This window comes from Falco rusticolus, chromosome 4 (genome assembly GCF_015220075.1).
Source record: "Falco rusticolus isolate bFalRus1 chromosome 4, bFalRus1.pri, whole genome shotgun sequence".
NCBI lineage: Eukaryota > Metazoa > Chordata > Aves > Falconiformes > Falconidae > Falco > Falco rusticolus.
Genome location: NC_051190.1, coordinates 77,705,941 through 77,718,486, shown reverse-complemented (window position 1 = coordinate 77,718,486; position 12,546 = coordinate 77,705,941). Strand labels below are relative to the sequence as shown.

The 12,546-nt window shown below is 42.4% G+C and overlaps 1 protein-coding gene across 3 annotated transcripts in view; it reads left to right on the top strand.

Moving 5' to 3' along the window:
• The window catches only part of SLC25A13 (solute carrier family 25 member 13), a 101,492-nt gene extending 89,431 nt beyond the window's left edge, over positions 1 to 12,061 (top strand). For all 3 annotated transcript variants that reach the window (XM_037383658.1, XM_037383656.1, XM_037383655.1), the window contains 4 exons: positions 5,736 to 5,874; positions 9,618 to 9,776; positions 9,857 to 9,947; positions 10,845 to 12,061. In XM_037383658.1, the coding sequence (XP_037239555.1) occupies positions 5,736 to 5,874; positions 9,618 to 9,776; positions 9,857 to 9,947; positions 10,845 to 11,034 (579 nt within the window). In that variant the 3' untranslated portion in view covers positions 11,035 to 12,061. The remainder of the gene's footprint in view (positions 1 to 5,735; positions 5,875 to 9,617; positions 9,777 to 9,856; positions 9,948 to 10,844) is intronic.
• Positions 12,062 to 12,546: the final 485 nt, after the last annotated feature.

Sequence of the window (12,546 nt, the reverse complement as noted above, 5' to 3'; positions counted from 1 at the left end):
CTTTTCCATGTACTTTTGTAGCTAGGTTTCCTACCCCCATTGAGCAACAGCCTCACAATTTGTTTAGTTGTCGTTTTGCTGCTGGTGTGCTTACAGAAACCCATTTTACTCCCCCTTCACATTGCTTACTAGATGGAACTCCAGCTGACCCTTGGCTTTTCTGACTCATTTTCTGCATGCCCAAGCAGTGGTTCAGTATTTCTCCCGGGCAGCCCATGCCCACCTCTGTTTTCTTTTTACTTTCTGCATTTGAGTTCAATCATGAGTTCCCTGTTCATCCATGCTGGCCTTCTGACATGGTTGCTCAACCTTCTGCACAGTGGAATAGACCATCCTAGTGCTTAGAGGAGACTGTCCAGGAAGATCAGTATTATCCTGGTGTACCTTTGTAACTCTAAAATTAGTTTTTATTTGAAGGAAAATTACTATAATGATGCATAGAGTTTCAGGTCAGATGTTTTAGATCTCCTCTCCTTCTCTTCCTTCCCTCCCAAAGAACTAAAGACCAGGGGGACTGGAAAAACAAAGATTTTTTCACTTCAACTAATTGTCCATCATAGTAAGTAGAACAATTTAAAGTCAAAACTTCCTCCCAGATTCACTGCGCCTTCACTGGGTGTTCAGATACTAGCAATTCTGTAACGATACGCAGCTTAGAAATAAAATGCGTGTTAATTCCAGCAATAAAAAGATTTGACACATACAGCTCGTTAGGCTAACTGCTGGGTTGAACCCCTGTAGTTCTTTAAAGCTAGAAAGCAAATATTTTTTTCTGCCTTTGTTTAAATTTCTGAACTACTTGTGTAAATAAGTATTTTAAAGCATTATACTTCTCAAAACCCAGCTGCTCCTTTGGCGAGGCACATAACAGCACTTTTGCAGAAGGAATTTGTTTCCTCTGTTTGTCTTCTTTCTGCCAGTAATTGCTGCTATGAAAGCACCAGGGCATGAAAACTTACAACTAGTAAATTCTTTAGCTACAGATGTTCTGGAGATGACAGCAACTCCTAATAATACAGAGACAACATATCCCAGTCAGGGAAGATATCATTTAACCTAACGCAAAATGTCATTTGTGTTGGCAGAAATGGGAAAGGATGCATTTCTAGTTTTCAGTATTTTAATAGATTTTATTTAATTTCTGGTCACAGTTAAATATTGACATAATCTTACAAGATTAGCTAATACAGTTTCTGTCTTCTGCCTATCTTACGCAGTAATATGCATAAAGTCCCATTAAAGTCAGTTGAATTTATATGGTATTGGTTTTGAAAGACTTCTTTAAAGTGCTCATGTAAGTACACATTGTACACCTACTAATTTTGTACATCATAGAAACTCATCTCCATATAATATCTGCCACAAAAAGTTTAATAAAATATTACTCTTTTTATAAGTAATCATTCTGAATGGTGCTTTACAGCCTAACAGACAGCGCCACTCCATAATTTTGTACAGCAAAGTTGTTCTGTGCTCCCAAGATGACGGTAAATAATACGGTAGTTAATGAATCCTTGAGGAAAGGATATATTGGTTGTGGTAATGTTTATGATTACAATTACTAGAAGGTATTTAGCTCAGATTTGTGCTTTGGTTGATATGGCCAACACAGTTTGCATTTCCAAAACTAGTCAGAAAAGCTTTCAGAAGTCTCTCTTTTATTTTTGACAACTTCATAAGGCTTCTGGTGTGTTGAGCTGGAAAGTGTAATCTCAGGTGACAGGATGTGTACCAAGCTCCCACGTGGTTGCTTTGATAACAGCTGAGGTTTTTCACCTCTTGAATTTGTGGGTTTACAGCAGGATGATGAACATACGAAACGGAGTAGTAGAAGTTTTGAGTTATGTTAATTTGCATCCACCATGCCTATTTATGACTGTGTTCTCATACATGGGAATGTGCTCTTCAGAATTTTTCTTTGAAAACAAACAAACAAAAAAGCCCTTCCAGGTAAGAAGACTATAATTTTTGTCTGCAAATGGAATCTGAATTGCTGGCACAACTTTTCAAATCAGCATTTTATTCCTCTAACTTTGTGCTAAATCAGTTTCATATTTGGTTGGTGTAAATATATGTGAATAAAACACTAAAGCAGCTTTTAAGGTAATGTCGTTTTACAGTAGAAAAAATTACAGTCCTTGAAAGCAAATGCCAGTAATATTTGACTAACTGTTACAAAACCTGTTAGGTGCTGTTAGGGCTCCGATTCCAAAGGGTTAAGTCTGTAGTAAAACCCAAGAAGAATGCAAAATGATCAAGAAATGACATGCTGCCTATTGTTTGTAGCTATAGGATCAAAATAACAATTATACATGCCAAATAAATTCTAAACCTGTAAAGGAGAAAAAGAGGGGGTGGCTGTAAGTACAGGTGCCAGAAGCATTAAATAACCCTCTCAGACAAGGTGCACCACTGTTGTCTTGAATGCTGCTAGGTCCCCCCAGTCTGGCATTTTCCCCCCTGCACTAGACAATGTGCATTCACTGCAGGAGACTAGGTTAAGCCTGCGTCTCCCAGACCTGCCGGCTCCTTCTGCCCAACCCGACACAGAGGTGCCTTTGTCAGTATAATTACCCTCCCCTTGTAATAGAAATAGTTTGTTTAGAGCCTTATTTGCAGGTAGAGCTGGTATAAGCAGGAATTAGCATGCTAAAGAACCTGCCCCGGCACTGACTTGGGCTTATTTAGCCGAATCTTTGACAATCGGGGTTTTTTTTCCTCTGCTGGTTTATTCAGTGAGATACTAGCCGAGATTAAGAGCTTTAAGGTTATTAAAGAGATTGAAGATGGGAGCCAACTGGCTGTTGTGTGAGGGAGGCACATGTCGTGGTGTGTAGGATCTCCCAACAATTTCATGCCTGGCAGGTCTGCACCTTGGCTGCCAGAATAAACTCGGCAGATGATCCCTACAGCTTTCTGGGGATTGATTAAAACTCCTTTTGGCTTTCAGCATGTTGTCCACATCAAAAAGGTGCGGGAAGTAAAATAAATGTTTCTTTTGCTTTTCAAGATACTGTGGCCGATCTCCCTAAGCCTTCCTAATTGGCCTAGGCTGGTTGCGGATGAATAACTTGAAGTTAAATGAGGCCTGCTTTTAAACATGCTTTCCCAGACTTTAAACTGAACGATGGGGGGAAACTTTAGACTGTTGCGATGCTGGACTGGAGCCAAGCTGCGTTATTATTAAAGTGGACCCGAGTTTTGATCCAGGTTTTGTTTATGCTGAGCCAACCAAGTTCATGGATCATCCCTCCCTCCCTGTGTACCTGAACATACATTATTAGCAATACTAACAATATGCTGTTTCTGCCCCATGAAAAAGAGCCTGTTAATGAAGGGGGAGGAATATTAGCAGCTCGGGTTGAGTTAAGAGTTGCTCACGTTTGGAGTTTATTGATTTCCGTAAGTTATTTTAACTTTTGTCGAGGTATCTCAGGGTATGAAAAAAATGCAGAGGGAAAAATGCGTGCAGTGTTTAATGACAGCATTGCCAAGAAAATAAAAGTAACGTGCCCTGAGGGCAAAGGCAGCAAGGAGATTTGTTCTGAGGAAAGGCATGCTCTAAAAATAAATTTCTGAAGAAACCGTGTTGGTCTGTGAATGTTTCATTAGTGAGTTTCACGATTTTTTTCTGTGAGATAAAATACAGTGCAGACATTTGGTCGTTAAAACGTTGTTTTTTCATACAGAGCTTGGTAAACCCCTGGTCTTTTCTTTTTATGTGAAGGTTAAAAGTAAACTGTAAAATGGGCTTCTGTTGTGCACCGAGAGGCCAGAACTCTTGTGTCTCTGGTGAATACAATACAAAGGTTTTACCATCTCTGTGCCCTCAAGGTAAAGTGTGTGGGCTTTGCAGGTAACTTTATGAGGAGAATCCAGCCCAGCATCACTTTGTTCCGCGGCTGATCATGCCATTCCATGCAGGCGAGCAGCGGAGCGGCTGCAACAGCAGCGCATCAGGTTCCTCTGCGGCATCTCCCTTAGTGTATCTGGGAAGGCATAACGAGAACCAGTGACTGGCAGCATAAATCAGACAGATCCAGCTGAGCAACAAGGCAAAGGGTCTGAACAGCAGGGTCATCAACCTACGAAGGGATTGTCAGGGGAGGCAGTCCCTTCTTGGTCTGAAAATGTCAAGGAATAACCTGAGGCAGCGTGGTGGAGAGCAGCTGGGGCTGGAGCAGAGCACGACGCGCTCACTGCGTTCAGTGAGTCAGTGACACAGAAGGTCTTACTAGAAGATCTAATGGCTGTTTTTAGAGAAATCTTTATTTTCTCAGAGGCATTCTCTGACTGCAGGCTGCACTTACTAGCATCTCCCATGAACTGGCTCGCAGGACCTGGTTTTCCTGCCACACCTCCCGCTCGCCCGCCCCTGCCTTGCCTTGCTGAAAGGCAGCTTTTCAGTTGTCCTGATACCTTGCAGCTCTGGTGTCTTTGCTTGGTAACCAGCATCCGACTTGAATAAGCACTATATTTTAACTGGTGTTATAGTACCAGCTAAGCTTACAGATATGTCCAGGCATATCATTATATTTAATTAAATTCTGTGGATATTAGCATGTCCCCTGTGAAATGTCTGGTGCTCAGCCACAGCCCCAGTAGATCTGTATACAAGATAAGTACAGTAACAAGGGCACCCCAGGAGGGCTTACGGATGTACCTCGAGCAGTTTCACCGTGACTCCACCCTTACTTCAAAGAGAAGAGGCTTAGGTTCATCCGTGAACCATTTCTTGATCGAGCTTGAAAGATTTTACCCATTTTATGAAGCTACCTCCTGTATGTGCCTTCCTGCTGGTCTCAGTCCTGGTGTGTTCGGGCTCTGGCGTCCTCTGAATCTCCATATTGAGGAAAGGCAGAGTGCAAGTCCCTTCTGCTGTTAGAGCATGGGTATTATTTGGTATCTTATTTTGGTTGACCTCCCCTAGTGGCTTTTTTGCTTTGCCCCCTGCTTGGAACAGAGTTGATTGCTTGCCACTACCCCAAAACTTTCCTTACCTATTTTCCACCCTCTTAAGTTTTGAAACCAGATGCATTACTGGTAACTTTGATGGCTGTTTGTACTGCTTACACAACTTGATAGCAGGGCAAATTCAACAGTAAGAACTGAAACTTGGAACAAACTGTACCCTAGATAGCTTGTACTTTAAAAATCACAAGTAAATAATCCTGTCACTTTTCTGTGGTAGGTCCCTATGCTCTTTCTTTCCCTCTCTCCCTTGATACATGTTGCATTAGCAATTGCAGCGTCTGCATAGATGCATGGACTAAGCACTATCTTCCTTAAAGTACTTACTGTAAGTGGGAATGAGAGGTGACAGACCTGTCCTGTGGCTCAGTCTACTTCAGACACGTCTTGAACTCCCACTACATGTGCACAGCTACAGTGTGAACTATTTAAAATTCTGCAAAGGTGTTATCAGAGTTTACTCCAACACATGACATTTTCTCTATTATCAGCAAATAACTACAGTACTAGGGAGTGAGGGAGAACAAGTAGACAAGATAAATACAATGACAGAAATTACTGAACCAAGAAACAATACACAGAGTCTCCTCAGCAGGGTGAAAAACATGGATCTCAAAATTCTGAGAGAAGAAATTGCTTTTTCTATAAGCCCTTTGCAACAAAACAAAACAAAAAAAAATACAATGTTGCTCTGCTCTCTGCTGTTTGTAATCCATAGTGTTAAATTTGCATATTCTCAAAACTTGTTCTCTTTTTCAACACAGGGTGCTAAGGCATGTTTTTTGCGTGACATCCCCTTCTCTGCTATTTACTTCCCCTGTTATGCTCATTTGAAAGCTTCATTTGCAAATGAAGATGGGAGGGTTAGCCCTGGAAACCTGCTCTTAGCTGGATCAATAGCTGGTAAGTGCCCAAATTTCTTGTTGCATGGCACTATATTGCATCTGCAGTGCAATAGTTATGGCAGTGAGAACTTAGAAAAGCTCTGACGAACTATATGCAATTATACTGTATTTTTCAATATTGTGCCTAAATAACAGACATCTACCATGCTGTAGAGTGAATTGGGGTTAAAAATAAAGACACTGTTAAGTTCTTGGTATAACCATAATGTTCAGGAGGCAAAAGAACGGGAAAGATTTAAGTGCTGATGTTTTGTTAACACGTATCATCATTCCTGTTGAAGTTACTGTGCTGGTTTTGGTTTGTGTCTGACTGACTGGTAAAGTTTTGTTGAAGAGGTTTATAAATAAAATCATGTCATTTGTGAACTTCTTTAGGATCAGAAGACTCTTGAATTTTGGTATATAGAGTCCAAAAGCCATGCTGGCAGTATAGCTGTCCAAACACGGTGACATAAAGTGTGACAAAACGACAACAATTACTTGCTACCCACGGTATCCTGTGCAGTTACTTGGTTTCATGAGGATTTTACCCTTACCGCTTTTTTAAAATATGAAACAAAACAGAAAAGTTCAAAAACATTTCTGCTGTGCCACAGGTTGCCGATTCCTAGTGTACCTAGATCTGACAGAGGTGCTGAGTGTCATCTTGAGCACTTTCTTAGTTTAGTCTTCTGCAGAGCAGATAAAGAGACCCAAACCATGCTTAACTTGTCACAGATTTAACTGGAGTGCACCAAAGCCTAAGGGAAAAGTCAGAGACACACTTTTTAGCCTCAGCTTGCTTCTGTGTCTATGTGTAGCTGGTCCCTGGCACGGCGCCCAGCTTCTACACCCAAAGGGGAGCACCGTTTAGTAGCTGCTTCCTAGAGAGGGCAGCTTGAGAGTCCTGCTGTGTCCAGGGTTTTCCCCTTAGGAAACAAATGGGCTTGAAAATTTGTGCAACAGGACCTTTGGGGGAGTGTGTAGCAAGCCAGAGGGCTCACATCAGGGGGTATTTCCATCGTGTTCATCGAGGTCTGCTTGGTCTCACCAAGCTGCAGCCAAGTTCTTCCTCCAGCATGGCCTCTGACAGGCTGCTGCAACTGCCAGGTGAGAAAAATGATGGAGTGGCATGAATCCATTGCAGATAGGTGGTCTGGCTATGTTTTCTCATTTGGTTTTAAGCTTTCTTCTCCCTGGGGAAACTGTTCTTTATCAGGATTGTACATGGGGCTATGTCTGTTGAGGAACAGGGACCTTTTATCGCCAGTATCTGGCCTTAAGAAGTAGTTTGTCGTGTTGAAGCACATAGCTGTGTATTCAGTAGCTCGTAGTCCAAAGGAATTGACCTGGCACCAGGAGAACCAGCTGTGTTCAAATGACTGGTGCTTAAAACCCCCTTGTCTTCTCCCCTCCCCCACCCCAAACCAGAGCCAGCCCCCAAGCCCCCCAACAGGAGCTTACAGCCAGCTTATTTCTCACCCATTTTAATGGAACAAAACAATTTTTGAACTTTAGATCATATTTACAGACTTGAAACATAAGCTGGCATTTTTAAGCCAAGTAATTTCTTAGATTTTCCTATTTTTCTCTTTCTAGCTATTGTCAGGTGATTGCAGACTGAGATAACCATCCCTTTGAAGTTCAGGCACAGAAGCAGTCTTTATTGTTGCTGATACGGCTTACCAAACTAGCTATAACGTGAATTTTATCCAGTGCTTCCTGTGAATCCCATCCTAGGTTAACTCTCATGAGCAAATTACACTGTTAAAGATACAGCACTCATCGTACTGTTTACAAAACCAAGGAATTTGTTTTATTGGGTACAAGTAAAGCGTGGTGGGGTTGTATGTGTCCGCAGTATTGCCACAGGAAAGTCAAGGGGAAGACAAAACGAAACCCGCGATCTCTGAAACGCTGGCTTGGTCTCTGGGCTGATGTCTCTGCTCTGGCCGGCAATCTCACCTGGTCGTCAGACTTCAGATGTGTGCATGAGCTCCGCCTGGGTGTGGGAAACACGGCCTTTCCACAGCCTGTGGTAATGGCACATTCACGCTGGCCGTGCTCAGATACGCACCTGCGTCTTTTGCCAGTGGGTGTTGCTTTTGCTGGGTCTGTTTTCTTCCTTTTCATTGCTGTTAGGGACATACGCAACATGCATGTTATCTAGCTTGATCTGCTTCTGGTTTTCACTGTTCACCAGATGTCTCAACCTGCTGTGCCATGGTGTTTTCTGAGATAATCCTAATATCAGCTACAGGATCTCTCCTTGATTTGCTCCATCTGCTTATTGCCTCCGTGAACTTCCTTCTCCTCCCCTCACTCCTCCTTTTTTTATTGTAAGCTCCTGCTGTGCCATTTGTCTCTGTTTGATTGTAAGTTCCTCACAGCAGAGACCTGTAAACTTTTGTCTGTAAAGTCTTTTGTCCTGTACACATAGCTCCTAAAAGCAGGATTAAAAACATCTTTAACTGCAAAATATCCTCAGTAATAAGGAGATGGAAGTCAATGTGTAGTAAGCAGAACTGTTTCTAAGTACGTCCTTTGGTTTTCCTTGAAAACACTGGTTGGCTTCTGAAGGGCAAAAGTACGGCTTTAAATTGGAGACTCAACCAATATCCTGGTGTGGGTAAGGCTGAGCAAAGAGGAATTTCAACATTTCTGGAGTTCAGAAACCTTTACTGGGTTTTAGCACTTGCCTGCCAGACTGACAACTGTGCAAGTTCAGCGTGTGCGTTATTTTGGGGGGTCTGGGAGAGGCGGAGGGGTTCTTATTTTGGTGATACGCACACACTTACGTCTCTCAGAGCAGTCTGCAGGAAGAGTGCTCTGGTGCTTGCAGCCAGACCACGCTGGTTTGGACAAAAGTTGTTACAGAATTATGAAGCCTAAAAAAAAGAAAGCAAAGGAGATTTATGCATCTATGTCTGACCAAGTTGGTTTGGAACAGATGCAGAATGGAAAAGTAATAAAACCGTAAGAGACAGTGTCTTCTGGGTACAGTCTTAGTGCTTTTTTTGCGGGGGGGGGCGGGGGCGCGGCAGCTTTTTTTTTTTTTTTTTTTTTTTTTCCTCAATTCTAAACATGGGCAGCCCCAGTTTGGATAGGAATGATTTTAGAAATACCACCCATTGGTAATTTGGATTTTTTTGCTTTCAGAAGATTATCTGCCAGGGTAAATTTAAATCTTTCTCCAAGTGTTCTGCTGAGGATGTCAGCTGTGGCTTTGCAGCTGAGCAGTCTGCCATCCCTAATGAGAAGAATGACCCTTTTTTCTAAACCTTAGCTCTCATGCCTTGCTGAGCATGCACAGCATTATCTAGTTCTCGATGACATTACTGCAGGGTGGGGGGGTGTGTGTGCACGTGTACAGGCTATTCTAGCACAGTGTGCAACCAGAATGCCAGGAACCACAGAGAGGCATGAAAAGGAAAGGGAAAGATCGACCTCACCTCCAAAAACTTTCTGCTTTATTAACTATGCAAGCTTCTGGTTAGTGCTGAAAAATCCAGCCCATGCCTCCCAGCTCGGCAGGAAGCACGTGATACGGTTGTTCCTCTAGGAGAAGCTCTCTCCGGGTGAAGCCACAGCCACAGCGGCTGCCTCTTGTGGCTTGTTTTCCTTTGCAGCTTCTGCTTAAATGAGATGTTGTTGGATTCTCCTGATGTGAGGACACAAAGCACAGCTGTCCCTGGGTAAATGAGGTGTGTAGCGTATGTGGCAAGTCAGTGGTACCCACCTGATGATTTTTGTGTTGTGTAGGTATGCCTGCAGCCTCTCTGGTGACCCCTGCAGATGTAATCAAAACAAGGCTACAGGTGGCAGCCCGGGCAGGACAGACCACCTACAGCGGTGTTGTAGACTGCTTTGCGAAGATCCTTCGAGAGGAAGGTCCAAAAGCTCTGTGGAAAGGAGCAGGAGGTGTGTAAAAGAGCTTGGATTAGTAAGCAATTTCTAATCGTGTTTTTTGTCACTTAGGAACTCTTTTCTTTTCTTTCAAGCTCGTGTGTTTCGATCTTCTCCTCAGTTTGGCGTTACTCTGGTGACTTACGAGCTGCTGCAGAGATGGTTTTACGTGGACTTCGGGGGAGTGTAAGTATGTTCTCGCTGAACCTGCTTGGGACCTTGAAGCTGCACTTGGTTCTGTGTGGCTCTTGGTGCTCCTTGACACGTCAGAGTCAGGGTCTTGCTATTACAGAGGACACGTTGCAAAGGCTTTGTAAATTTTATTTATGCCACGCTACGCTGGTGGAAGTTAGGATGATATTCCAGTACCTGTTTCACAGCAAGACATTACCGCATTTTGTATCACGGTTTCAAGCTGGGGACCAGTGTTAGTGTCAACAGAGATGGTGAGAGGCTAAATAATTGGCTGGGGATATAACTGCAGGGGAAATGTCATGCCTGCCAGGTTAGACTATGCTCTGCATTAGTCCTCATTAGTTTGGTAGAGGATCTGAGTGCCTGATTAGGCAGGACATTTGACATCCAAAACAGTCTATAGGTGTGTCACCAAGTCCAAAACCTATTTGTTGGAGCTTCAGCTCTGCCTCCTGCCTTTGCTGATGATACAGATGGATGTGTATATTGCTGTTGAATGTGATCCCAGGAGCAGGTGCAGACTGTTCATGAGTCTTTGGGGACAGTAGTTCGAAAGCCATCACAAAAATTACTTAGACTTGGCTAGGCTCCTGGAGTGGTTGTGCACTGTAGCAGAGACTTAGGAACCCCTCCTCCCCCACAGTGCAGTTTAGATTAACGCATTACAAATCTTATTTGGATTTGACCATAGTTAAATCAACACGGAGGCTCCTAACTGTTCTGGAAGGTTTTAAAACAGGGCATTTCTCATTACGTTGTAGCATTTAATTTAGTTAGTTACTGAGAGATACTCTCAGATGTCTCCTTCACTTTGCTTTATGGAGGAGATTTTTGTGAATACTACTTTTACTCTGTGGAAATTAATTTCTCATTTTTATTATTTTGCAGAAAACCAGCTGGATCAGAGCCAGTTCCTAAATCTAGGATCACGCTCCCTGCTCCTAACCCTGACCATGTTGGTGGTTACAAACTGGCAGTTGCCACTTTTGCAGGGATCGAAAACAAGTTTGGACTTTACCTACCTCGATTTAAGCCATCGCCACCTACCTCAAAGGCTGCTGCAGCAGTAGGACCCTAAGTTTATTGCTGTAGGTTTTTTGCTATTAGTTGGGACAGAGCCACTTTTCTAATTGGTTAATACTTTGTTCCTTTAGCTTCTCATCATGTAACAGTTTAGCTTCATTTGAGTTTTAGGGCAGTTTTCATCTTAAATGTAATCATTTGTCTTTGTGCTTCCTTAACCAGATCACTGTGAAATTCTTACCAGTTGTTTTAAGTTTGGGACCATGAATGTATTTGTCCACATCTGACATGTGCTTGTGTTGGGAAGACACTAATTTTAGGTTCCGTTTATTGGGGAGGGCTGGGTGAGAGCTGCGAACCAGATCATTTTACAGGCAATGCTCAGCTGCAGATGAGCAGGGCGGATGCTACACATCGTCATTCAAATGGAAGAACTCAGTGGATGTCACGGTGCTCAAAGTGGAATTATCTTGACTGTACGTGTAAATTGGTTATGAACTTAGTGTGTATCTGTAGAGGTCAGCAAATACATACCCGGTACCTATGTATGCCAGTACAGCTTCAACTTTTTAAATATGTACACGCACAAGTTCTGTTTCTGGATTGTATTATGAAGCTTTTATGTGGAACATGTTTTTGTAATGGAAACCACATTTGTAAATGTTTAGCCATTGTATTATGTTACTGGTATCAAAATGCTCAGAAGAAAGTGTTATTGTCCATGGTCTTTGCACTTTACGGCAGAACTTTTGGCATTCTACTACACATACAAGGAAGTTTCATAACTAGGTGCCTATCTTGGGTTGCTGGTGTTTGGAATTCAGTTTGTATATGCACTCTATAGTAAAACGCTGCTTGTTTAAATATCTGCAATAGAAAATTCATGCACTGTATCAATGGTACCTGCCTTAACTGCTGGCTTGTAATTGGCAAATAGGTGGTTTCAGATTCTTATTTACTTCATTGAGTCAAAAGAGATTAAAATACTCTAAAAGAAAAGATTTTACTTAATTTTTTGGTGCCTTGCACAGTGTTTAGAAGATTATGTATTTATGAAGATAGAAATAAATGTTTCAAACAGATGCACACATGGTATTCTGTTACAGAAACAGCATAGTACATCAAATGTCCTGTTCAACTCCAGTTATAAACTTAGTTTAAGATAAAGTTAATACTTTGATGTGTAGGCTATAAAAACACCTGCAGCTTAAGAACAAATTACCTGAATACCCCTGTGTAGAAAAGACATCTGTTGGTGTAAATGTTACTGAAAAAAGACATTTTTCCTCAGGTGAAAACAGGATTGACGTAAGCTTTGATATTTTGACCTCTGCTTTGTGGGGGAGGTTAATGGGTTTTGAAGAGTCTGACTACCTAGTCAGCTGAAGGTACTGTTGGGTGTCTTCTGTGATGCATCTTAAGACCAGGAAGCATTGTCTGCTTGGGGGCGGGTGGGTGGGATGGGTGCCTTCAGCGGTGACTGTAAACTGAGGGAATGCATAGACCCAGTATCTTTGCAGAAGCACAAGTTAGGTACACAGTGTCACATTGTTGTACTGTAAGTTGT